The 27,920-nt window shown below is 44.6% G+C and overlaps 1 protein-coding gene across 4 annotated transcripts in view; it reads left to right on the plus strand.

The window, feature by feature from the left end:
• The window catches only part of WWP2 (WW domain containing E3 ubiquitin protein ligase 2), a 144,831-nt gene that overhangs the window by 32,432 nt on the left and 84,479 nt on the right, over nucleotides 1-27,920 (plus strand). For all 4 annotated transcript variants that reach the window (XM_059876647.1, XM_005218541.3, NM_001083414.2 and 1 more), the window contains 2 exons: nucleotides 25,435-25,572; nucleotides 27,574-27,670. In XM_059876647.1, the coding sequence (XP_059732630.1) occupies nucleotides 25,435-25,572; nucleotides 27,574-27,670 (235 nt within the window). The remainder of the gene's footprint in view (nucleotides 1-25,434; nucleotides 25,573-27,573; nucleotides 27,671-27,920) is intronic.

Below are 27,920 nucleotides of genomic sequence, written 5' to 3' on the forward strand. Positions count from 1 at the left end.
ATTTTAGATAGCATTCTCATTTTAAAAAATGTTTCTGATTTTTCTCACTTAAAAATGTTGATATTTGTGTGGAAGTGAAAGTCGCTCAGTTGTGTCTGACTCTTTGTGACCCCATGTGGACTATACAGTCCATGGAATTCTCCAGGCCAGAATACTGGACTGGTTCTCCAGGGAATCTTCCCAACCCAGGTATCAAACCCAGGTCTCCTGCATTGCAGGTGGATTCTTTACCATCTGAGTCACAAAGAAAGCCCAAGAATACTGGAATGGGTAGCCTATCCCTTCTCCAGGGGATGTTCCTGACCCAGGAATTGAACCGGGGTCTCCTGCCTTGCAGGCGGATTCTTTACCAACTGAGCTATGATATTTGTGTATTTTTTCCCAATTTTTTTCTCTTGCCTGGCATAAACATTTTTGTTTTAATTTTTGGCTTTTGATTTATTTTTTCACAGGACAGCTATTGTATTTGGACTTATCAATTATATTGTATTTTCTAATGTTAATTTCCATTTTTAGTGTTAACTTTTTTCAACCCTTTGTTCTAGATTTGCCTTATTTATTCAGTCAGTCGTTTATAGCTGTTTGAGGTGAAAGCTTAGTGCCTTTTTACTTTTGTACTGTCTTATTTAATAATGAAAACATTCTTGCTTTAATCATGCTTTTGATTTTCTTTCCCCCTTGGTATTGAAGTTGTTTTCTTCTTTTAAAAGTGCACAAATCTTAAGCGAGACAGCTCAGTGAGTATTTATGTATGTCCACATCTGTGTAATGACCCCTCACATCAAGAGAGAGAACCTTCCTAGGACTCTAGGAGTCTCCCCATGTCTCTTCCTTGCCCTGCCCTGAGATAACCACTATTCTGAATTTTATCATTATTGATTCGTTTTGCCTGTTCTTGAATTTTGGTATCACTGAAATCAGCTAGTGTGTTTTCTTGTGCCTGACTCTTCATTATATCTGTGAGATGCATCTGGGCTTTTGTGTGAAATGAGAGGTTTTTTTTTTTTTCCTTTACTGGGGTGTGGTATCCTACTGTATGAATATACTACAGTTTATTTGTCTTGTCTCCTGTTGGTAGACATTTCCAGTTTTTAGCCATCATGAGCAACACTGCTGTGAACATTCTTTTTTTTATTTTATTTTATTTTATTTATTTATTTGGCTGCACATGGTCTTAGTTGTAGCACAAGGACTCTTCAATCCTCACTGTGGCATGTGGGATCTAGTTCTCTGACCAGGAATTGAACCCAAGCCCGCTGCTTTGGGAGTGTGGAGTCCTAGCCACTGGACTACCGGGGGAGTCCCCCTGCTGTGGACGTTCTTAAACATGTGTTTTGGAGGACACAGGCACGCACTTCTGTTAAATCTGTCTACCTGCCTGTCTCTATATTGTGGACTTGGTTCATAGGGTGGGCGCATGTTTAGCTTTAGTGGAGACTATCTGCTGGTGAACTGTTTACCATCCCCTATGTTTTGCCAGTTCTGCTCCTTTTTTTGTAATTGCTATTGTGACTTTCTGTTTGAGCCCAGAGCGATTCAGGAGAGTGTTTTCTGTGGCTCCCAGGAGCTGTGTTGCTTATGGCAGTGGCTCCAGCTCCTGCTGCTCTTGCTGACACCAGCCTTAGCACTTTGAGCGTGTGGCTGGGTTGAGTTGTGAGGCACATCAGATCCGAATCTGATGGAAAAATCTGGGCACTGGGCTGCTTTTTCTTAGAAAAACAAACCTAACCTGGCAATGGCATAGCTGATAACAGATAATACTCATAATGCCTTCCGTGCAGAGCAAGGCTGCTTCTGGTGATTGCAAATCTGTTGTGTAGAGAGAAGTGGTTAAGAATGTGTAGACTCTGAAGTCAAACTCCTGGGCTTGACTCCTGATTCCCCCAGCTTTGTACATCAGACAGTCATTTCACTTCTCCATGCTTCTGTTTCCTTGTCTGTAAAATATTGTTTTGAGGTTCAGTAAGCTAACAACAGTACCCGACACATATTGGTACTATATTAGTAGTAGCAATGGTAGTTATTAATATTATTCTGTCTCCTCTGATACTTTCCTTCGCAAAGATTAGAAAGTTCACATCCCAAAGATGGACAGGCAGAGACCTCCTTGCCTAAATGGGAGGCAGCCCTGAGGTTGTTCCAAGAGAGAATGCAAAGAGTGGACAAATACAGTCTTTGCAAGTGTGAATGCTGAATGAACACAGGACGTTTCAGCACTGTGGTCTTGGCATCTGTTCTCCTCTGGGAGCTCCTGGGCCAGAAGTGTTTCCAGTGGCATCTAAGGTTTCTTAGGGAAGTGGCTCCCAGTAGGTGAGATAATCCTCCTCTCACTGTGGCTGGGTCTTCCTGGAACCACTTTTCCTGGGAAAGGGCAGGAGGGTGGCGCTTGCCTCACCTGGCGTTTTTCTGCTCCATGGGACATAATTCGTCCTTTCATTCTCTCCCTTGTTTTCCCCTGGGTGGACTTGGAGGTAGACTGGGAGACCCAGCTCATGTTTCCTGTGTCCCTGCTGGCCAGCAGTGCTACAGTGGAGGCTTTTACTCAAGTCCGGCAGTTACGTAATGGTCAGCCTTGGCCAGCTCAGCGGGGACGTTGACCTGGCTGTTGCTGCACATAGAGGACTTGACCAAAAGTCCTGGTCTGGCTCTTAAGGATGGTTCTAGTCATCTCTGTGTGGAAGCCAGCTTTTGAGGTTGAATATTGATTTTTAAAACCTTTTTGTTCGGGGTATTTTCAAACATAATCCCTACCCGCCCAACTTCAGTGACCATCGGCATGTTTCATCTGTCTCCGCCCACTGGGTGATCTTCATTTCTTTCTAGCTTGGTAGCAGGTAGGGTCTGAGACCCACTTTTCTCTTGTAGCTCACCTCTCTGGCACCTGGCCTCATCAACATTGCAGAACTTGGCACTACCAGACTGTCCCACTTTCAAGGAGGGAAAATGGCTTAAAGTAGATTAAAAAAGCAAACAAACAAAAAACAGCCAAACTTCTTTGTTTTAAAGTAATTTCAAATTCAGAGAAGTGTTATAAGACTTGGACAAAGAATTTCCTAGACTCTTCATCCATGTGCTAATATTTTGATGTGTTTGCCTTAAACATCATCTGTATATCTGTATCTACATGTGTAGTGATTTGTTGAAGCATTTCAAATTATAAACCTTATATTTTTTTATCCCTAAATATCTAAGTGTGTGTTTTCTAAGAGGGGCTTCCCTGGTTGCTCAGCTGGTAAAGAATCCGCCTGCAATGCAGGAGACCCCGGTTTGATTTCTGGGTTGGGAAGATCCCCTGGAGAAAGGGGTAGGCTACCCACTCTAGTATTCTTGGGCTTCCCTGGTGGCTCAGTCGGTAAAGAATCTGCCTGCAGTGCAGGAGACTCGGGTTTGATTCCTGGGTTGGGAAGATCCCCTGGAGGAAATTAATCAAATCAAGAAATCTGACATTTTTACAATATTGTTATATAATTCATATTTTCCAGTTGTTGCAAAAATGAATTTCAAGTGATTTCTTCCCCTGTCCTCCACCCCATCCAGGATCCCCTGCAAGATTATGTGTTGGATTTGGTTATCCATAAATCTGCTGTCAGTTCCTCAGCCTGTTTTTGTCTTTGAGAGCAGTGTCCTTTTTAAAGTGTTTAGGCCATCTTTTTGTGGAATCCCCTCAGTTTGGATTCAGAGTACACATTTTTGGCAGGAACACTAGAAGTGATGTTGCATCCTTGTTATTGAGTCAGACCAGAGGGTACCCTACTCAGCTTGTTTCATTATTAATGACGTGAACTTTGTCCATCAGGCTAAGGTGGGGTGTGTTAGGTTCTCTACTGTCAAATGACTATTTTCTCTTTATTTATTTACATTAAAAAAAAAATTTTACTTTTGGCTGTGTGGGGTCTGTGTTGCTGTGCATAGGCTTTCTCTGTTGCAGAGCGCGAGGGCTCCTTTCTGCTGCGGTATTCTGCTTCTCATTGCGGCGGCTTCTCTTCTGTGTTGCTGTGCATAGGCTTTCTCTGTTGCCGAGAGCGAGGGCTCCTTTCTGCTGCGGTACTCCGCTTCTCATCGCGGCGGCTTCTCTTGTTGTGAAACACAAGCTCAGGGTGTGTGGGTTTCAGTGGTTGTGGTGCATGGGCTTAGTTCTGAGCACGTGAAATCAGACTGGACCAGGGATGCAGCTTGTGACCCTTGCTTTAGCAGGTAGATTCTTTACCACTGGACCACCAGGGAAGCCCCATTTTTCTCTTTATAAATCAAAAGTTATTTCTGGGGAGATACAATACTTTGACAACATGTAAATATGGGTTCCTCATGGCGCCTTCACCTACTAGTTTTTGCATTCGTGAACGATTTTTGTCTGAATCAGTTAATACTGTGATGGTTGCAGAATTTTTTTTTTCCAATTTAGTCATTCCTTCTATATTTAGTATTTGGTATACTGCTGTAAGGAAGAGCTTTTCCTTTTCCTTTATGTAGGTATGTATTATCAGTCTCATGGATTATTATGTAGGTATGTATTATTATCTCATGGATTCTTCTTTTATTCATGTGTTGTAATTTAGTATTTTGGAGCTCAAGTTATCCTTGGTTTGGCCAGTGGGTACCTCTTTAAGCTCGCTCCTGTATCCTTTTGATAAGTCCCCATCATATTTTTTTCCCCAAACATCATCTAATATACATAGAATTTACTGTGTGATAAAAGTGGCATTTAAAATCAGTAAAGGACTTCCCTGGCAGTCCAGTGGTTAGAGACTGCATGCTTCTACTGCAGGGAGCGCAAGTTCTATCCCTGGTGGGGAAACTATGGTCCCACATGCCACGTGACACACAGCCAAAAATAAAGAAATAAAATCAGTGAAGAAAGGTGAACAAATGGCATTGGGACCATCAGTTAGCCCAGTGGTTTCAAAGTGTGGTCTCCAGATCACCTGGAAACATTAGAAACGTAAATCCTCAGGCTCTATCCCAGTCCTACAGAATCAGAAACTGCAGGCAAGGCCCAGTGATCTGTGTTTTAACAAACGTTCCAGAGGATTCTGAGGCCTGCTCAAGTCTGAGAACCGCTGAGGTACCACGTGGGAAGAAGTGCAGTTAGATACCTTCCTTATGTAACACTTGTGATGGTTTTCTTTATTTAGTTTTTAAGATGTTTCACTCTTTAACCAATCTGGAGTTTACTTTGATGTATGGTGTAGGCTGAGGATCTGGTTGTACTTTTTCCTCCTGGGTTTTACACAGTGTTAAACTCTTTTCACCGGAGGGAGTGTCAGTCTCAGGTTGGACATCTCTCTTCTTTTTATTTATTTATTTGGCTGCATCAGGTCTTGGTTGCATCATGTGGGATCTTTTGTTGCAGGGCACGGACTCTCTAGTTGTGGCGCATGGGCTCAGTTGCTCTGTGGCACGTGGGATCTTAGTTTCCCCACCAGGGTTCAAAATCTATGTCTCTTGCATTGCAAGGCGGATTCTAAACCAGTGGACCACCAGGGAAATCCCTGGACATAATTCGTCTCACTGCTCTTTTTCTTCAAAATGTTCTTGGCTTTTGAGCCTTCAGTTTTCCTAAAAGACTTTATGTACACACACACACACACACACACACACACATTTCTGTGCCCGTATATTGGATTGGCCAGAAGGTTCTTTCAGGTTTCACTGTAACGTCTTATGGAAAAACCCAAATGAACTTTTTGGCCAGCCCAGTATTCTGCATGATGAATTCATGCTGCAATTGGTAATTCAACCTCACAGGGTTCTTTCTAACTTTCCTCCTTTCCGCAGAGAACCCTGGCTCTCACCATCATCCATACATTTACTCACTTCCTCAGTTCTATATACATAGGAGGTGGTTTGAGAATTGTTGAACCCAGACCTCTGTGACAAATGAAGTGCCTGCGAAAAGCTCCTTGCTTAGCTCTTCCTTTTCAATACGTGTCTGTTTTCTTTCCCCATGTGTGTCTCCCAGATTTAAAAAAAAAAATGAGAGAGAGAAAAAGCAAACAGCTCCCTATTTATTTAAAAATCTTTTAAGCAGAGGGCTGTTACTGCACTTTATGTTCCGAGAACAGATAGGCCAGTCACACGGGCTGCACTGCCTCCCTCCCTCTGCTGTGAGGATAAAGTGTTCTGGTGGGTGGGCATCTTAAGGAGGCAGGCCTGACAGACAGTGCTTGCATTTGTTTTAAAGTAAACACACTGTTTTTCCAGTTTTTCAACTGAAAGATAAGTAAAATCACTGATCCTTGGAACCTGAGTCAGAGAAGGGAGAAAATTTTAAAACATTGCTCCTCAGTTAAAAACAGTTTTAAGTTCGAGAAATTATTCACAATTTCTTCAGATGAGGAGCAGGCGGGCAAGAGACAAAAGTGAAAGGAAGGATGTGACAGTCCTGTAAACTGGTAGGCAGCTGTTATTCAGAACATAGCTACAAACTGCAGCGTCTTGATTAGGCCTGATGGGAGAAATGGCCAAACCAGTCCTGGCATAGCCAAGTAGTCACTTTTGTGAACCTGGCAAACCACTAAGACCTAGTTATTTCAGTCTTATGGAATGCTCACAGAAGACTTCTGAGAAATTCAGCCTTGATCCCCAAATTGAAAACATTATAATCATCCCTCGGTGTCTGTGGGACCCCTTCCCCCCAATACCACAGTCTGCAGATGCTCAAATCTCTTCTATAAAATGGCATAGTATTTGCATATCACCTGTGCACATACCCCCGTATACTTTAAATCATCTCTCGATTACTTATAACACCTAATACAACCTAAAGAAAGAGAAAATGAAGTCGTTCAGTTGTGTCCGACTCTTTGCGACCCCATGGACTGTAGCCTACCAGGTTCCTCCCTCCATGGAATTTTCTAGGCAAGAGTACTGGAGTAGGTTGCCATTTCCTTCTCCAGGGGATCTTCCCAACCCAGCGATCGAACCCGGGTCTTCCACATTGCAGGCAGATGCTTTACCGTCTGAACCACCAGGGCAGCCCTAATACAACCTAAGTGCTTTGTAAACAGTTGCTGGAGCACAGCAAGTTCAAGGTTAACTTCTGGGAACCTTCTGAAGTTTCTTTTCCCTGAATATTTATTAAAAAATTAATTATTTATTTAATCTGGCAGTTCTGGGTCTTAGCTGCAGCTTGCAGGATCTTCGATCTTTGTTGTGGCATGTGAACTCTTAGTTACTGCATGTGGGATCTAGTTCCCAGACCAGGAATTGGACCCAGGCCCCCTACATCGGGAGTGCAGAGTCTTAGCCAGTGGACCACCAAGAAGTCCTTCCCTGAATATTTTTGATCCACACTTGGTTGTATGTGTGAATGGGGGACATTTTTTTCATGCTTATTGAAAAAAAAAAAAAGATAAAAACTTTGTGAGTGCTAAGTATGTACCAGGTATTGTTCTGAATTCTTAAGATTACGTATACAACATACTATACTATGCTATAGTATAATATAATATAATATTATATATAGTCTTTCCATTTAATCCTCCTGTATACCTATCAGGTAGGTAGTACTGCCATCCCCTTAGATGATAGCTTGCCCAAGATCACATAGGAAGTGGTGGCAGAGCTGGGATTTAACCTAGGCCTTTTGTTCTCTGAGTCTTTGTCTGCAACCTCTGTTAATTACAGCCTTCCAAAGAAAGTGAAAATGTCAGTCTCTCAGTCGTATCCAACTCTTTGTGACCCCATGGACTGTAGTGTGCAAGGCTCCTCTGTCCATGGAATACTCCAGGCAAGAATACCAGGGTAGGTTGCCATTTCCTTCTCCAGGGGATCTTGACCGACCCAGGGATCAAACCTGGGTCTCCTGCATTGCAGGTAGATTCTTTACCGTCTGAGCCACCAGGGAAGCCTTCCAAAGAAGGAGGTTAAAAATCACTGGAAATTTTATTTTTTCCCTACAAAGCTTCAAATCATACTCTGTTATTATGAACTCCAATGGATGTTTGTGTTTTTTAGACTTTTTTTTTTACAGCCCGTTAACAAATAGTGTTGTGATAATTTCAGGGGAACAGTGAAGGGACTCGGCCATACATATACATGTATCCATTCTCCCCCAACTCTCCTCCTGTCCAGACTGCCACATAATATTGAGCAGAGTTCCATGTGCTATATGGTAGATTCTTATTGGTTATCTATTTTAAATATAGCAGTGTGTACATGTCCATCCCAAACTCTCTTAACTGTCCCTTCCCCAGATCCTTCCCCCTAGCAACTATAAGTTCATTCTCAAAGTCTGTGAGTTTCTTTCTGTTGTGTAAGTACGTTTGTTTGTATCATTTTATTTTTTTAATTTATTTTAATTGGAGGCTAATTACAATATTGTAGTGGTTTTGCCATACATTGACATGAATCAGCCATGAGTGTACATGTGTTCCCCATCCTGAATCCCCCTCCCACCTCCCTCCCCATCCCATCCCTCAGGGTCATCCCAGTGCACCAGCCCTGAGCACCCTGTCTCATGCATTGAACCTGGACTGGCAATCTAGTTTTCACATATGATAATACACATGTTTCAATGCTATTCTCTCAAATCATCCCACCCTTGCCTTCTCCCACAGAGTCCAAAAGACTGTTCTATACTTCTGTGTCTCTTTTGCTCTCTCGCATATAGGGTCATCATTACCATCTTTCTAAATTCCATATATATGGAGTATTAACTCATATATATGAGTTAGTATACTGTATTGGTGTTTTTCTTTCTGACTTCACTCTGTATAATAGGCTGCAGTTTCATCCACCTCATTAGAACTGATTCAAATGGCTGAGTAATACTCCATTGTGTATATGTACCACAGCTTTCTTATCCATTCATCTGCTGATGGACATCTAGGTTGCTTCCATGTCCTGGCCATTATAAACAGTGCTGCAATGAACATTGGGGTACACGTGTCTCTTTCAGTTCTGGTTTCCTCGGTGTGTATGCCCAACAGTGGGATTGCTGGGTCATATGTCAGTTCTATTTCCAGTTTTTTAAGGAATCTCCACACTGTTCTCCATAGTGGCTGTACTAGTTTGCATTCCCACCAACAGTGTAAGAGGGTTCCCTTTTCTCCACACCCTCTCCAGCATTTATTGTTTGTAGACTTTTTGATAGCAGCCATTTTGACCAGCGTGTGATGGTACCTCACTGTGGTTTTGATTTGCATTTCTCTGATAATGAGTGATGTTGAGCATCTTTTCATGTGTTTGCCATCTGTATGTCTTCTTTGGAGTATCATTTTAAAGATAATTTTTTAGAGCAATTTTAGGTTCACAGCAAAATTGACAAGGTACATGGACATTTTTTTTATTCAGCACTAACCTGGTTAATATTTTGTTATATATCCACTCGGCTTTTTGGGGTATGTACGTATGTGTGAATATATAACTTTTTTCCCAAACTGGGAACTGACTATACATATTGCCTTGTAACTTGCTTTTTTTCCATCCAGTTTTTCTACTTCAATGAAACTAGATCCTTTTAATGGCTCCAATAGCATTTTTTTGCTATGAATGTACCATAGTTTAACAGATCTTTTATTGTTGGCCGTTTCTCCTTCTTTACTACTATAAGCATGACTTTTCAGTAAGTTCTTGTAAAGATACCTTTGTTTTCCTGTCATTTTTCTTAGGGTAGTAAATTCCTGGGCATTCATTGCTGGGTCAGAAGGCAGGCGAGTTGCAAGTTCCATGATACCCACGGCCTGGGTCTGCTGCAAAGGCTGGATCCATTCATGCACCCACTGTGTGTGTGCACGTGAACTTGTTTCCCTTACCCCCAGTGGTGATGGGCATTGCCAGTCTTTTAACCTCTGCCAGTCTGTTGGGCTACAACAAGTGATTTCTCTTTGTTATTTTCATTTGCGTCTCTTTTCTTTTCTCCTCTCATTTCCTTCTTGAGGAACTCTCAGGCAGGCTTTTACTCTCGCTGCCCTGCTGCAAATATTGTGCCAAGTCTGTGGTCACCTCCGTGTGGCTCAGTTCTCATTTCTTGAGTTGGAATCCATCGCTTCCTGACCTGCTCTTGTCACTTAGTTTTCAGGACACCATGCCTGGATGGTGTTCTATCTCTCCGGTAACTCTTTTCCAGTCTCCTTGGCTAGTTTCCTTCTCTCCAGTCTGAAAACATTGGGATACCCCAAGTGACCTAGTTTTCATCTGCCTGTTAATTTGCACCTCTTCCTTTCATGATCTTATCTGGCCTCATGACTATAAATTTGGTCTGCACACCTATGACTGGTACCCTTTGCCTTTCCTTGGGCAGCCCTATATTTCCAGCTGTCTAATCAGTGTCCTCAAATTAACGTGATACAAGCTGAGCTACCTGCTTTCCTGGACTTCCCAGGTGGCTCAGTGGTAAAGAATCCGCCTGCCAATGTAGGAGACATGGGTTCAATCCCTGGGTCAGAAAGATCTTCTGGAGGAGGAAATGACAACCCATTCTAGTATTCTTGCCTGGAAAATCCCATGGACAGAGGATCCTGGCAGGCTAAAGTTCATGAGGTTGCAAGAGCTGGACATGACTGAGTGTCTGAGCATGCACATGTCATATCATATGTATTTTACTTATTTATCTGACTTATTGTCCTCTATAACTGGTATGTTAGCTCCATGAGGGCAGTCATTGTTTGGTTTTTATTGACTCTTTTTTTTTTTAATATTAACAATTACCTGATATAACATGTTTATTTATTTTATTTTTGACCACACTTTGCGACTTGCAGAGCTTCCCCAGGGTACGAACCCATGTCCCCTGCAGTGGAAGTATGGAGTCTTAACCACTGGACCGCCAGAGAAGTCTGGTTTTTGTTAACTCTTGTATATCCCCTAGCCCTGTGACTAAAGCACAAAGAAGATACTAATACAATATAATGTAATTTGATAATATTTAGTATTAGTATATTATATATATATAAAATAGGCACACTTAATTAGATTAGTGAGGATGAACATATCTTTGTGTGACTTAGGTTTTGTGGCCTGTGTCGTGGCTGAAGCAGAGGTGGGACCAGGGTGGCGCTGAACGCCCTCTCTCAGGAGACATTGGTCAGAGTCCATCCCCAGCCTCCAAATGCAGAGGCCTTTGTTTCATTTTTGCCTCCTACGTCGGTGACTCCTGTTTTCCTTGATTGGCACCAGCTGCCAGGCACTAGGATTTAAACCTGTCTGTAACAGTCTCTGAAAAGCTCCCTGTGTGTTGCTTTCCATTATTGTGCACCTCAGGACAGATACGGCCGAGCCAGAACCTCAAGGAATTCCCGAAGAAGCCAGAAGCCACCCCCTCCCCCTCCCCCAGACCCCCCTTCCCCCCGCCGGCTTCTCAGAGTTACAGCCGGGCCCATCCGTGGTTTCGGTGTCAGTGGAGAGCTGGTTGAAAGAAAAGGTCCTTTGAGCCAGGAGCCTCAAAGAGTAAACACACAGGCCCCAGCAACGCATGTGAAAACAGACCCGCTCTCTGTGTCACTGGCTGAGAGGCTGCCTTGTGGAGCCTCACTTGAGAAAAGAAGAAAAGCTTTTTCTGTCAGGAAAGCCTTTCCCGCGGTACGTGGCCGCCCCAGTGTAGCCTGGGGTTTCAGGCCGCCTTCAGTGCGTTCTGTAAACTTATCGGCTTTGGAGGGCAGTCAGCCTCTTGGGAGTGTATATTTAAGCAAAGAGTGATTCCACCCCTCAGAGCATGAATGCCTACCAAGGCGGTCCCCTTTTTTCTTTTTCTTGAGATATATTGAGAACTTTTGCATTTTAAGCCATAGTATGTGGTCAGATAGTTTTCCCCTTTCTTCTTTTTTTTCCCTCCTTAGACTTGTGAATTTGTCAGTGTTGGATCAGAGTTTTGTGGGACAGGGAAATTTCCTTCTTTTTATTTATTTATTTTTTGCCCACACTGTGTGGAATGAGGGATCCTAGTTCCCCAACCAGGGGTTGAACCCATGCCTTCTGCATTGGGAGACGCGGAGTCTTAACCACTGGATCACCAGGGAAGTCCCCCTTCTTTATTTGTCAGCGTTCACACAGTAAGTCCCTTTGAGCACCAGCTTGGATGCTGGAGATGCAGCAGTGAACTGAGGCAGACATCTTGGAATTTAGGATATAGAAAGGAGAGTGGACAGACTGGACAGGCAACCAGCACAGACTGTAGCTATTGTGACAGATACAATGGAGGAAAAGTACAGGGTACTTAACCCAGCCTGGAGACAGGGGCTGTTGAGGACGGCTTCCTGGGGGAGGCGACACCAGAACTGTAGAAGAATGAGAAGTGATTGTCCAAGCCAACAGTAGAAAAGCATTCCAGGCTGAAGGAAGCTTTGCAGCAGGGATGAACTTGGTTCACCCAGGTCACATGAGAACGCCGGCTGGGCCTGGGCAGTGAGAGCCACTCATGATTATGGCCCAAAAAATGGCAGGAAGGGGGCACCTGAGCAGCACTGTCCATTAGAAATGAGAAGTGAGCCACATATGGAACCTAAAGTTTTCTAGTGGCCACATTAAAGAGAGTAAAAACAGAAGCAAGAGGGTCAAATCGGTTTTAATGATCTGCTTTCTTCAGTCCAGGAGAAGGAAATGGCAACCCACAGCAGTGTTCTTGCCTGGAGAATTCCATGGACATAGGAATCTGGTGTCTGCAGTCCATGGGGTTACAAAGAGTCAGACACGACTGAGCAACTAAGACTTTTCTTCAGTCCAGTATATCCCAAGTGTTACCATTTTGATATATGAAACCCGGTGTATTGTTTATACCCCCAGCACACCTCAATCGGGACTGGCCACATTTCTAGTCCTCAGTGACCACATGTGGCTTATGGCCGTCACATTGGACGTTGCTCATATCTAGAGGTTAAGTTACTCAAGGAAGATTTGGGAGACTTTTCTTCTAAACCAGGTTGCTAGTTTGTACTGTGCGTGCAGTTCTAGAAACTTCCTCCAGTCCTCTGAAACCTGTCACACTGTGGTGCTGAGCTGCCTCCTAGAGGGCCCATGCTGTCTCTGATCATTACAATCCGCTTCTGAATTGACTGCTGTTTCAGGCATGAAATGGTAACCTTGCAGAGAACCTGGAATGGGTGATAGGAAAACAAGACTGTTGCCTGGATATGAGCTGTTTCCTTCCCTTGCCAGAAGAAAAAGAAAAAACCCAACAAAACAGCCCTGAAACATTGCATCTGATGGTGCGGTCTCTGTCTCTGTCTTAGCATCTTTCCAGTAGGCCGTATAGCAGTGTCAACTGGAGTCACTATGCTTTTCATTGCACCTGCAGTCTTTATTGATCTTACAACTAGAGGTAGTTACTTTTTGACTGCCTTCATCCAATTCCTCCTCTATGCTAATTAAAAAAATTTTTTATTCATTTATTTGGCTTCTCCAGGTCTTAGCTGCAGCATGCAGGATCTTCAGTCTTTTTTGCAGCATGTAAACTCTGTTACTGCATGTGGGATCTAGTTCCCTAACTAGGGATCAAACTGGGCCCCCTGCATTGGGAGGGTGGAGTCTTAGCCACTGGACCACCAAGAAGTCCTCACTCTGCTGATTTTTTTAAAAGCAGAACCTAAACCATGAAAGTTCTCTTCTAGCTGGGCTCCTACATTTTGCTGTTCAGATGCGGTTGAAAAGGAGGTTTGTTCATTGAAAACCAATCTGTACTATATTTAAAATACAAAGCGTAGATTCTGTGCAATGGAGAGTGATGATGTGGTTGCTCAGGTTCCCTGAAGGCGCAGAGAATGGATGAGCTGCTAAGACAGGCCTGGTCTAGGAATCCTAGGAATTAATGGGTGATGAGGACTTTCCCCAGCTTGGGGAAGAGGACTTCTGGTGACAAGGCAGCAATAACTCATGTAAACTGGCAGTTTATTCTAAAGACGTACCTTTCCCAGATCTGTATTTATTCCCTCTAAATCACTTTAGAAATAGGCGATAGCTTGACAAACAGTGAGATTCACCAAGACAAATGAAGCATTTTTTTTGTTTGTTTGTTTCCTGTGTTAAGAGGACACTCTGTTGATTCACGAGAGACTCTTTGTCTATAATGTACTTGGTAGATAGATGACTCTGATGAATAGCTGGTTCTGGAGTGTTTATGCGGGTGCTTTTTTTTTTTTTTTTTGCAAGTAGAGAAAAGCATTTGTAGCTGTAGGGGCTTGGACTTTAGAACACTGGGACCCTGCATCTAAAAAAACGATGTTAATCAGCTATACCCCAGTACAAAATAAAGAGTTTAAAGCTACCAAGAAAAAAAATTAGAGCAATCATGATTGATGAATCTGTTATAAACCGAAATGAGGATGTGTGTGCCTAACCTCTCCTCCGAATTCTTGTGGTTGAAGGCGAGCTATCCCTCTTCCTCCCATCTGAAGGGCAGACTCTCCATCCATGCTTTGGAGCCCACCCTTTCCTGCCTTCTCAGGTCTCCTTTCTGACTTTGCTGCTGCTTCTCTGCCTGTTCTTCTCTGTCTTCTTTGCAAGGTCATCTTCATCTGTTTGATTATGACCTGAGTTTCCTACCATTCCACCCGCTTCTTCTGTTTTCACATTCTTATCCTCTTTACGCATAATTACCTTGTGCAGGTGACCCATAGGTTTGAATCTCCAGTCTAGACCTTCCCTCTGAGCTCTGTACCCAGTGCCTGACTGCTGTCTTGCCGTCTCTTTGTGGATATGTCAGAAGCACCTCAGATTCAGTGTATTCAAATCTGAACTTATCCCCTCTTCCCTGGACCTAGACCTCTTCTAGTGTTTCATATTTCAATGTATAGATCCTCCATTTGCCCAGTTAAGTAAGTGAGAAACCCAGGAATTGTCTTTGATCCCTCCACTCCTCTTGGTGGTGGTCTCTGTCTCTGTCACTAAGTCGTGTCCGACTCTTGCAACCCCGTGGACTGTAGGCCGCCAGGCTCCTCTGTCCATGGGATTCTCCAGGCAAGAATACTGGAGTGGGTTGCCATTTCCTTCTCCAGGGGATCTTCCTGACCCAGGAATTGAACACGGGTCTCCTGCATGGCAGGCAGATTCTTTACCAACTGAGCTACAGTCCACTCCTCTTGTCCACCTTCTTTGCTGGTCTGTTTACTGGTTCTCTTGGTTTTTATCTTTGCAAGTCTGTCCGCTTCTAAAACCTCCGCCTCTACTGGTCTGGTTCTTCCCTCTGGCCTCCTGTCTGCTCTGCCTGCATCTACTCTTACTCCCCTCCAGTCTATTTTCCATGCTGTGGAATGATTTTTAAAATCATGAAGCTGATGTTGTCACACCTTGATTAATTAAAAACTGTTAAGTACCATGCTGCTGCTGTTAGGATAGAGAAAGACTTCAACACTGGGCGCACAAGCCACTGCCACATCTGGTCACCACCTGGCTCTCCTGCCCCATTCCGATCACATCCCGTTCCACCCACACACACTCGTCTCTGTGCAGTTTCCCAGATGCATCTCGCTGCCCGTAGATGTGCCCGTCCAGCCTGCTTCACACCCACCCCCCAAACCTGCTGGCTCTCTCCCTGAGACTTCAGATCACAGCTGAGTTGTCAGTTCCTCAGGAACCTTTTCCTGATGCTCTGACCAGGCCAAGTATCCAGTGCTCATGGCACCATAAGGTCTCCTGCATGAAATCTGTTTCACAGCTGCAGCTTTACATTTCTCTGGGAGGTTATTTAGTGACTTCTGTTTTTATCACTGACTTGGTGAGGTTCCTCAAAGCAGAGAGACCATGTCTATTTCCATTCTTCATGATAACACAGCTTCTAGCACAGTGTCAATAGTGGATGCCCAGAAAATGCATCTTGAATGAATGCACAAGAAAAAAAGAAAAGTTCACACACTTTGTGAAATGAAGCTCTTCTCATTTCTGGAGGAGTTAATGCAACCCTCTGTCAGCCAAGACTTTAATTTAGAGATGATTATTAAGAACGGATTCCCAGCGTTAGCCTGGAAGAGACTTCCAGGCCACGCTAGGACTCTCACACCTTGTGCTCTGGGAAGAGGGCATGAGTGACGGGGGCTGCGGGAAGGTGGGGTGAAGCAAAGTCAACATTGGTACCCCAACAAGAATTCCAGTGTTTATGACCTGCTGCTAGCCTGGTAGAAAAGGCTTTCTCTTGTTAGGCTCCAACTGAGGTTGGAAGCCAAAGAGACATCGTTAACAGTAAATCCTGGAAGCCCCTTGGCTTCCTTTACTAAGTAGGGAACGTGAAAGGGTGTTCTCTTTAAACCTGGGGTAATCTCCAGCCTGTGTGTGTCTGAGTTAACGGGGAACCAGGGAAGGGAAAGGAGTCTGTTTACTCTCTGCCCTTCTGGAATTTCCTGCAGTTCCGTTTCTCTGTGCACCAGTGTTTCACAGCTATGTGCAGAAGGAACACTGACCTGTTAATGAATGCCCTGCTTATTTTCACTTTCTTCTGATGGGCCTGTGGGATCAAGGGCAGAAGGAGGCAGGAAGAAGGAGGTTTGTTTGCTCCGCTGCACAGCTCTGTTAAGGCCAGGTTAGTCACGTCTTCATTGGGCTTCTTCTGAGACTCCTGGCCCGAGAGGACTTGGTTTCCCCTGAAAGTATCCTACTTTGTGTCCTGTTGGGTTTTTCTCAAATTTCCAGGTTGATCCTTCCATTTGTATTCCTAGTCAGGAAGAAAAAGGGAAGAAAATATTTTTCCTTTTATAAGATAGAAGCATATATGTGCACATGCATTTTGGGGGGTGTGAGGAGAGGGAGGGACAGTCATGATAGAAGATGATTCTAAAGTAGAAAGTCCTTTTGTACTTGGTGGTGAGACTGTCCAGGTAGGGGTTCTGGATTTAACTGAACTGCATTATAAGGGCACAGTTTGGCAGTTCTGGTATATGTAATTTCTTTTTTCTTCTTCTGTGGGAATGAGGAAGGTAGCTTCCATGCTCTGTTTATCTATACTTATTGGTACCATATGCAAAAAAACATATTAGAAAGTCCAAGTCGGGAAAGGGAAAAAGTAACTCTTAGAAAAATATTAGTCATCCTCGTTGCACGTAACAACTCTTCCCAATAGGAAATTATTAACCTGAAGCCACTTGCAAATCTGAAGCTTTGCAAGCTTCTCAAAATAAGAGTCAAGAGCTACTCCTTAAGCAGGTTGATTGTATATTTTCTTCTTTTTCATTTTTCAAGATGTGTAGGTAGTGTTAAATTTGTATTTTTTTTTTTCAAGTTTACAATCTCTGTTCTTTAGCATGCTGGCTAAAAAAAACCCCCAAAAACTATTCTGGAAAGTGTCAAGCATCCACAAAAGTGGCAAGAGTCATCCATGAATCCCTACTTGCTGAGGTGGTGTGTGCTTCCACTAGGAAGCACCCAATGTCTTCTTGCCTCTCCCAGTTTGCAGCTTTTAAAGAGATTTCCTGGCACAGTACTTGAGGATTTTCCTAATTCTTTTCCCCTAGCTTCTAATATCTAACCCTACTGCTGTCTTTGACCTCCAGAAAGTAGCATCACAAGGTATTGGTAACCAGAGGGTTCTTATAGAACAGAAGAGAAGAAATAGGCTTGCTGAAGTTCACATGCATTCAGGGCCTTAGCTTTCTTCGAGGAACTGAAGTCTCTTGCCAGTGAAAATTTTTCATGATGTATGTTCCACTTGATTGTAATTGAACCTGACTTCTTCCAGCCATGCTCTAAGTGGGCACTTTTGCAGCCCCTGCCAGTAATGTGCCCAGAGCTTTGATTCCAAGAGCCTGGTGGGCCAGTGGAGCTTGGCTGGTGTGCTAGGTGGGCAGCCATAGGGCTTTCTTAACACATGCTGGCAAGGAGGAAAGGGGTGTTTCCCTTTGGCACCCCATACCCAGGAGACACTGCCATCACTTGGACTGGCTGCCCGCCATGACCTCCTCCCTGGTCTCATTTACTTCCTCTCTCGCTCCTCCTGCAACCAGTGTGACGGCGCTGCCACAGGTATCACCTCCCTTCCTTGTTCACAACCCTCTGGTGGCTCCCGGTCTCACGCAGAGTGTACGCCAGACACTTCGCCAGGGCTTCAAGACCTTCCTTGTGAGTTCCCGCTTCCCGCCACCCTCATCTCCTACTTCTGTCTTTCCTCATCCACTCCAGCCACAGCGGCCTCCCTGCCCTTGCTCAGACCAGTCAGGTGTGGCCCCCATTTGGGGTGCCTGTGTCTTACTCTCTCTCTGCCTGGAATACCCTTCCTCCAGACAGAGACATGGCGCCCCTGCCTCATTCTTCTTTAGGTCTTTGCTTCACTGTCACCTTCCTGGTGAGACTTTCTCACCACCCCAGGGCCTCCTTCCACCTGTGTCACTCCCCGTCTCCTTCCCTCCTTTCATTTTTTTTTTTTCTACTGCATTTGCTGCAATCTAATGAATTATGTGATGTACTAAAAAAAAATGGATAGTGTCTGTTTGCCTCCGCTAGAATATAAATACCCAGGGGCACAGCATTTTGTCTCTTCCGTACCTGTTGGATGTCAGAGACTGGAAGAGTGAGTGCTCGCTCGCTATACACGTGTGAATGGCACGACCGCAGACGGAGCAGGGCCGCACGAGATTGAAGGAGGTCAGTGAGCCTCCGATGCTGAATCTGGTTCCAGTTCTGGAACTCGACTTATAACACCCATGTTTTCATCAGCTTTTTGATTTTTGAGCAGTGCCTGAAAAGGTCCGGGGAAGACCTGGTGCAAGAGAAAGGCCCTTTGTGGAGTGCATGGCATGGCTGGAGTGAAACCTGAGGGCCCCAGAGGCGAGGTGGCTAACGTTGCTATTTATAGCTCAGATTCCAGTATATGTTTTCCAGCCACACTTCTTTCAGCCTCCCCTGTATGTTCTAGTCTGTCACTCAATTAGCTAATGGTTTCTTTAGTCCCATTATGCATTGTAGGGCTCCCCTGGCTCAGGTGTTTTTTTTTTTTAAGAGAATAATAGAGTGTTCTGTTCTCAGAGGTTTAATTTTGTAATAGCCTTGCCAATTAAAAAGAAACCTCTTTCCCAACTTTTTAACTTGCAATTTTTTCAACATACAAAATAATTGAAAGAATAACACAATGAACACCCAAATGCCCTCTACCAGGAACCAACACTCGTTAAGAATTTGCTACATTTGTTTCACCTCTGTGTGTGAGCCTGTGAGTGTGTGCATTTTTTTTTCTCTCACTGAACCACTTGAAGGTAAACTGCAGATATCATGACACTTCATTCCAGAAAACTTGTCTCAGTTCAGTTCAGTTCAGTCATTCAGTTGTGTCTGACTCTTTGTGACCCCATGAATCGCAGCATGCCAGGCCTCCCTGTCCATCACCAACTCCCGGAGTTCACCCAAACTCATGTGCATCGAGTTGGTGATGCCATCCAGCCATCTCATCCTCTGTCGTCCCCTTCTCCTCTTGCCCCCAATCCCTCCCAGCATCAGAGTCTTTTCCAATGAGTCAACTCTTTGCATGAGGTGGCCGAAGTATTGGAGTTTCAGCCTCAGCATCAGTCCTTCCAATGAACACCCAGGACTGGTCTCCTTTAGGATGAACTGGTCGGATCTCCTTGCAGTCCAAGGGACTTGCAAGAGTTTTCTCCAGCACCACAGTTCAAAAGCATCAATACTTCAGGGCTCAACTTTCTTCACAGTCCAACTCACATCCATACATGACCACTGGAAAAACCATAGCCTTGACTAGATGGACCTTTGTTGGCAAAGTAATATCTCTGCTTTTGAATATGCTGTCTAGGTTGGTCATAACTTTCCTTCCAAGAAGTAAGCATCTTTTAATTTCATGGCTGCAGTCACGATCTGCAGTGATTTTGGAGCCCAGAAAAATAAAGTCTGACACTGTTTCCACTGTTTCCCCATCTATTTCCATGAAGTGATGGGACTAGATGCCATGATCTTCGTTTTCTGAATGTTGAGCTTTTAAGCCAACTTTTTCACTCTCCTCTTTTACTTTCATCAAGAGGCTTTTGAGTTCTTCTTCACTTTCTGCCATAAGGGTGGTGTCATCTGCGTATCTGAGGTTATTGATAGTTTTCCGGGCAATCTTGATTCCAGCTTGTGCTTCTTCCAGCCTACAAAACCATGAGAGTAAGTGCAGATATCATCCTAATATCATCTTGGATCTCTCAAGAATGAAACCATTCCTAAATACAGACATAGTGCCATTACTGAACCTAAGAAAATAAATGGTAATTAAAGACATCATTCAATATCCAATCTGGATGTGAATTTCTCCAGTCATCCCAAGAATATATTTTTCAAAGTAAGACTTAGTCAAAATTCACACAAGACATTTGGTAGTTATGTTCCTTTAAATCCAAGAGTCTTCTTCCTGCCTGTCCCACCTCCCATTTTAAATGTTTTTAGTGACATTGGCTTTTCAAGGAGCCTGGGATAGTTGCCCTATAGATGTCCCATATTCTGGGTTAGTCTGATTGCTGTCTTGTGGTATCACTGAATTTGTTCCTCTGTCCCCTTATTTCATGTAATCTGGGAAGGAGGTTTAGTGGCCTGATTGGATTCAGGTTAAATGCTTTTTTAAGAAGACTATTTATTTATTTGGCTGTGTTGGGTCTTCATTGCTGCCCAGAGACTTTCTTTAGTTGTCCCTTGGCATGTGAGATCTTCCTGGATCAGGGATTGAACCCATGTCCCCTGCTTTGGCAGGTGAATTCTTAACCACTGGACCACCAGGGAAGTCCTATAAGAAGACTTTAAAAGTGCTGTTGTGTACTTCATCCTGTAACATGTCAGGAAGCATGTGGGTGTTGGATTGTCTTGCTCTTAGTGATGCTCAGTTCAGTTACTTGGTTATGACACTAATGGCCAGAGGTCTCTCTGAAGTGTTTCTCTGTTAGTAAATAAAGGACTAGAGGGTTATGTTCTTAGTTTAAAGGGATCTTCCCTGGTGGCTCAGCATTAAAGAATCTGCCTGCAGTGCCAGAGTCCTGGGTTTGATCCCTGGGTTGGGGAGTTCCCCTGGAGAAGGGAATGGCTATCCACTCCAGAATTCTTGTCTGGAGAATTCCATGGACAGAGGAGCCGGGTGGGCTATAGTCCATGGGGTCGCAAAGAGTTGGACGTGACTGAGCGACTAATACTAAAGAGAAAAACCTCCCCTGTCACTGGCTCTTTTTGAAAGTCAAATGTGTCTCCAAGACTTGTAAGGTAACTTCTGAACCTACATGTGTATAATGACACTGCTTGACAAGGTGAGCAGGTAATTGAGTTGGCGCCTCGACATGACCCCAGTGGAGAGGAACATTCAGTCTGTGCCCCTGGCTTTGTCAGAAGACCACAGTGGGGTGGCTGTCAGGAGGGGGAAATTAGCAGCAAGAGGCCTTGGGCTCCTCTAGTTTCTTGTCAAATATCATCCCTCCAGGAAGGAGGGAGGAAGGTGTCTACACTCTCTTTGTAAAGTGATGGCCTTTGAGATACCAAGAAGGGAATTATCCCAGCACATTTCCAACAATGGCATGTCAGACATCTTTAGGATGTGTCCTAGAAATAAGATGGAAGACCATTTGTCCTTGTGATGGATATGTGACCTTGGAAGACTTTTGTTGACTCTTTTGCTGAAGCCTGAAAAAGGCTTAGAAAGGTCAGGAGAAGAGTGAATATACAATGAATGAGTTAGACCAAGAGAAATTTGGACTCTCCAGCCTAAAAACAGGACCATCAACAGGGAGATAACAGGAACTTCCCTGGCAGTCCAGTGGTTAAGACTCCATGCTTCCAGTGCAGAGGGCTAGAGTTTGATCCCTGGTCAGGAAACTAAGATCCCACATACTGCATGACGTGACCAAAAAAACTTTCTTCTAAATTAAAAATTATTAAAGGAACAACACAACAGGGGCATAATAAAAATGACAGCTTACCAGGAACCTACTAGATACTATTTAATTCTTAACATATATTCTCTGGAAAGTGTGTTCTTACTCCTGTTTTGCAGGTTGAGAGACTAATGCTCAAGGTAAGTATTCCAGTCTGCCTAACTGGTATGCTATGTTAAGTCGCTTCAGTCATGTCCGACTCTGTGCGACCCCATAGACGGCAGCCCACCAGGTACTGTGTTTGAATCCAGTCTGCCTAACTGCTACTTGTCTTAGACCTCTGAGCTCTACTGCCTGCTAGGGACTCAGGCCCTGGATCTCAGCATGAAGAGTAGGGAGATGCTCCTTGATGAAAAAAAAGAAAAAGTAAACATTTATTATCTCATAGTTTCAGTGTGTCAGGTTTTGGGAATAGCTTAGCTGGGCAGCCTGGCCTGAGCTCTTCCATGAAGTTGCACTCAATACACTGGGTGGGCTGCAATAATCTGAAAGCTAGACTGAGGCTGAAGGGTCCATTTCCACGGTGGCTCATCTGCATGGCTGGCAAATGATGCTGCTGGTTCAGATGCCTCGGTTCTTTCCCCTCTCTTGGAGTTTGTTTTTTAATTGGAGGATAATTGCTTTACAATATTGTGTTGGTTTCTGCCATACATTAGCACAATTCAGCCATAGATATGCATATGTCCCCTGCCTCTTGAACCTCCCTCCCGCCTCCCATCCCATTCACCCTACCCCGGGTTGTCACAGAGAACCTGATTTGAGCTCCTTGTGTCATGTAGCACATTTCCAGTGGCTGTTTGTTTTACATATGGTAATTTATGTTTTTGCATGCTACTCTCTCAATTCGTCCCACCTTCTCCTTCCCTGACTGAGTCCACAAGTCTGCTCTCTCTGTCTGCATCTCCACTGTGAAACTGAGAGTGTTACTCAGTCACGTCCAAGTCTTTGCAACCCCGTGAACTGTAGCCCACCAGACTTCTCTGTCCTTGGTATTCTCCAGGCAAGAATACTGGAGTGGGTAGCCATTCCCTTCTCCAGGGGGTCTTCCCAACCCGGGGATCAAACCCAGGTCCTGTATAGCAGGCAGATTCTTTACCGTCTGAGCAATTTGCTGCCCTGTAAACAGGCTCATCAGTACCATCTTTCTAGATTCTGTATCAGTTCAGTTCAGTTCAGTCGCTCGGTCGTGTCCGACTCTTTGCAACCCCATGAACTGCAGCACGCCAGGCCTCCCTGTCCATCACCAACTCCCAGAGTTTACCCAAACTCATGTCCATCAAGTCGGTGATGCCATCCAACCATCTCATCCTCTGTCATCCCCTTCTCCTCCTGCCCTCAATCTATGTATGTGTTAATATATGATATTTGTTTTTCTCTTTCTGACTTCACTGTGTGTAATAGGCTCTAGGTTCATTCCCTCATTAGGACTGACTCAAATGTGTCCTTTTTATGGCTGAGTAATATATTCCATTGTATATATGCACCACAACTTCTTTATCCATTCATCGATGGATATCTAGGTTGCTTCCATGTCCTAGCTATTGTAAATAGTGCTGGAACGGACATTGGAGCACATGCGTCTCTTTCAATTATGGTTTTCTCAGGGTATATGCCCAGTAGTGGAATTGTTGGGTCATATGGTTCTATTCCTAGTTTTCTCCATTCTTGGACTTTTGAAGGAACTAGTTTTCAGGTTACAAGTGTTCTTTTATAGAAATTAAAAAAAATTTATTTTTGGTGTGCTGGGTCTTCATTGTGGTGTGCGGGCTTTCTCTAGTTGCGGCAAGCGGGAGCCACACCACAGTGCAGGGGCTTCTCAGTGCGGTGGTGTCTCTCGTGGAGCACAGGCTCTAGGTGCTCTGGCTTCAGTAGTCGTGGCGCATAGGCTTAGTCGCTCTGCAGCATGTAAAATCTTCCCTTACCAGGGACCACCTGCATTGGCAGGCTGATTCTTAACCACTGTGCCACCAGGGAGGTCCTATAGAAATATTAAAGTATATATATATTTGGCTGCACAAGGTCTTAGTTGCAACTTGTGGGATTAGTTCCCTGACCAGAGATCAAACACTGATCCCTGCATTGGGAACATGGAGTCTTAGTCCCTGGACCACAGGGAAGTCCCTCTTGGGTTTTTGAAGGAACTAGTTTTCAGACTACACATGTTCATTTCTAGAAATATTTGGAACTCACCAAGCCCCTTAGTGAAACTGACTGAAAACAGACTCAAAAGGATTCAGAGAGATCCATTGCAGGGAAGAAAAGTTAAAGGAAGGGAGAGATGCCTTGAGAGCTCGAAAGCCTGAAAGATAACTGATACCTACCTTAGATCCTTGAATTGATCAAGACTTTTTTAGGGGTCTAAGTTCTTAAAGGACTGTATCTGTTTCTTAGAGAGATGCAGGGCAGACTCTTTTTGGTGGGGGGCAGTTGTCTCTAGGAAATGCTCATGGAGATAGTTATTTATACATACCCTGCCTTGTTCTAGAAAACCAGCTTATAATAATACAGTAGCAACTAAGAGATAAAATGAAGTGGTGGTTTGATGGGTAGTGTGGGCAGGGAGGGAGGTTGGAATATATGGCATTTTCCTGGTCTGGCTTTGTAAGATGTGGGGAGGCGTGGAAGGACTGCATACTCTTTGGAAGTTCTCATAAACGCTGCCCTTTCTCGGTAATTATTGAACAGCCCTGAGCTGGAGGCTGTGGATCCCGGGCAGTAACTGGATGGAGGCCATTCTGTGTGGCCGGTCTCAGTGGTGGGGTCGGGTGTGTGTATGCAGCAGTTTCCAGCTCCCCTGGGGTTTGGTGCCTCTGCCTCGTGTCGGCTTGTTCTGTTTCTTCTTTGCCCATAGGGCTGAACTTGCCGAGTGTTCTAGGGCTGGGTGACTCTGAACTGCCCTCTCACCTCAACTCATGGAGCCAGGTGTCCGTTAGTCTCTCCTTATGGAACTCAGCCAGGACCATGTAACTACGGGACTAACTTGCCCGTACTGAGCTTTTGTTGTAAACTTTTTTTACCCCTTATTTCAAAGCAAAATATTTCCAGAACTGAAAATTAAAAAACAACTTTTTTAGGGCTTCCCTGGTGGTCCAGTGGTTGAGACTGTGCTTCCAATGCCAGTGGGGGCGGGGGTGGGGCGGCACAGGTTCAATCCCTGGTCAGGGAACTAGATCCCGAATGCCTTGAGGCATGGCCCCCCCAAAAATTAATTTAAAAACCAAACTTTTTAGCCCAGATAATAAGTCTCTACAATTGTTTACGTAGAGATGATTCCTGATGACTTTTCTTTAGTGTCTCTTGACCTGTTTAGACTCTCTACTGGTTGGGGGATGGTGCTTGGAACTGCTTTCTTCCTCTGCATACCATCAGTATCTCTTACTCTTTTCTTTTGGTCCTGCAGATATAAGCAAACATATAAGTAATATAGAAATTACCTAGCAAACCTAATGCTCTAAAATGTTTAGAAGAAAAAACAAGCACATCCTTCCCCACCAGCCTGATAATACAGTTAGGCATATTCCTCCGTGTTCCTTTTTCCATGCCTTAAGACAAGTTTGAAGATGCAGTGAAAAATGTTGCCAGGGAAGCCAAAGTTGGTGAAGTGGGAGCTCATAACTTACAGAATCTTAACCTTGGTGTGCGTTTGCGTTTGTCCATCCACATTGCTTTTTGTGTCCAACAGTGGAGAACACACAGCTGACCCTGAACCTGCAGACAGAGAACAAAGGCGGTGTTGTCTCGGGTGGTGAGCTGACAATTTTCCTGGACGGGCCGACTGTTGATCTGGGAAGTGTGCCTAATGGCAGTGCCGTGACGGATGGTGAGTGCCGCCCTGCTCCCCAGGGCTGTGCCGGGACAGGGCAGGGTGGGGCGGGGCAGGGCAGGGCTGAGGAGGTCCCCAGAGCTGGGTTCTCTACCAGATATCTGGGTTCAGGTACTGCTTAGCCAGCCCTGACTCTTCTGAGCGTTGTGGATCCCAGTCATGACATGATTTTTCAAGGACTGCTTTCTGATAAAGGACCAAAATAAATGTCAAGTCTTTGTGAGTGTGTTGTTGTTTTGGTTTGAGAACAGAGAGAAACATCTTTTCATCCCACACGGACTTTGGAAAATAAAACATCTTTATTAAATGTTACTTGGGCCTGTTTTTCTTCTTCCGAATGCACTTAAACTCCCTGGGAAGCTTGAGAGTATCTTTTATGAGATGGTCTTGATTGGGAGAGGGGAACCGTGTGTCTCAGAGATTCACACCAGCAACACACAGGCAAGAAGCAGGGAAATCGGAGAGTGGTTTCTGCCTCGTCCTGAATGTGGGCGGTTTGTTTCTTTTCATCTAGTTTGAAATTAGTCACCTTTGGATCTAGCAGGAAATTATTTCATGACATCTGAGGTCTGAAATGGGTTGGCTCTCTGCATAATTTTTTCTCATTAAATGTGATGTAACTATGGCGTTTTCCAGGCCCCAACCAGGCTTTCCATAGGTGCAGGGGGTGAGATTCCAGTTCTGTTTCAAGGGCATTTGGGTGGAGTCTCAGTGACTGCATGGGCCTTACTGCTGCAAATCCTCCCTCAGCTGGGCTGCATGGTGCTTGGGGCGCTTTAGGTGCATCTAGAGAACACGCGTCATTCACTCGTTCAGCACATATGTCCATAATTGAGCACTGGGTATGTACTAGCTCCTGACCCAGGTGCTGGCCGGATGGCAGGGGCAAAATTCACATGGTCTCTGTTCCCTAGAGCTTGTGATCTACTTGACAGGGGCAGGGGATATTAGACACCAAACGAGTAAATGCACAAATAATTATATAATCATAACTGACCTGCTAGGAAGGAAGAGTGCTGGGTGGTGTGAAGTTCCTCCACTTTAGGGGGAATCTCATCTACATTAGGGACCCAGAGAAGGTTTTCTTTGAGGTCTAGCAAGTCTCTAGCTGAGACTTGCTAGAACATGAGTTTAGACAGGCCAAGGTGGGGATGTGAGCTGTTGGGGTGGCTGAGTAAGAGGTAGAGGGGTCTCAGGCGCAAAGGCTCTCAGATGGAAGCGAGTGTGGCCTTTCATAGGCATAGGGACAGCCAGTTGGATAGTGAGGAGTGAGAAAAGTAGAGTGGTGGGAGATGAGGCCAGTTCGATCACACAGCCTCCAAGACCTCAATAAGGATTTGGAACTACAGCATAAGAAGCAGAAAGCTGTTGAAGGGTTTTTAATCAGGAGACTGTCATGATTTGATTTAGATTGGATCTGATCTGACTTTATTAAGTTTTTTAAATTTTATTTTAAAAATATTTATTTTTTTTGACCGCATCAGGTCTTCATTGTGGCCCACGGGCTCTCTAGTTGTGGGCTCAGTTGTCCTGTGGCATGTTCCCTGACCAGAGATGGAACCCATGTCCCCTGAATTGGAAGGTGGATTCTTAACCCCTGAACTGCCAGGGACGTCCTTGATTTGGCTTTTCAAAAGCTCGCTGATTGTGATGTGGAGAGATGCCCCAATTCCTTGCCCCCACTTTGCATGGTCAGCATCTGGCCTCTGTCTCACGTGGTGTGGTTTCATTTAATATGTAAGGCAACATGCTTGTAAAGTGCCTGAGACGTTCTTGAAGGTCTTGAGGAAGAGGAAGTGTTTCCCAGGTTTGAGCCCCTTTGTTCCTTGGCCCCATTCAGATCTCACCTGTCCTTGTTGGGCTGGCAGCTGCAGCTTAGTGGACACTCGCTGTCCGTTGCGGGTAGAAACACGCCATTAGCGGTGTTGCCGTACCCACATCTCGAACAGAGGTGTGAGCTTCTCAATGTTTCTTTCTTACGATGGATCCCTTTTCCAGGTTCACAGCCACCTTCAAGAGAATCCAGTGGGACAGCCGTCGCTCCAGAGAACCGCCACCAGCCCCCCAGCACAAACTGCTTTGGTGGGAGATCCCGGTAAGACATCCTCCTCCTGCCCTGTGAAGGAGGGGGAGCCAGGAGTTGCTCAGAGCTCCTGAAAACATGTGGGAAAGTGACGAGGAACAGTTTATGTTAGAAACTGTCAGAAATTTCCAGAGAGCTTGTAACTGACTTGCAAGACTTATAAGTATGTTAATATGGCCCAGAGGGGAATACACAACTCAGGATTCCCAGACGGGTCAGTGGTTCCTTGACAAAGATGGGATGGACCAAGTTGTTTATTGCT

This window comes from Bos taurus, chromosome 18, assembly GCF_002263795.3.
Source record: "Bos taurus isolate L1 Dominette 01449 registration number 42190680 breed Hereford chromosome 18, ARS-UCD2.0, whole genome shotgun sequence".
Lineage (NCBI taxonomy): Eukaryota > Metazoa > Chordata > Mammalia > Artiodactyla > Bovidae > Bos > Bos taurus.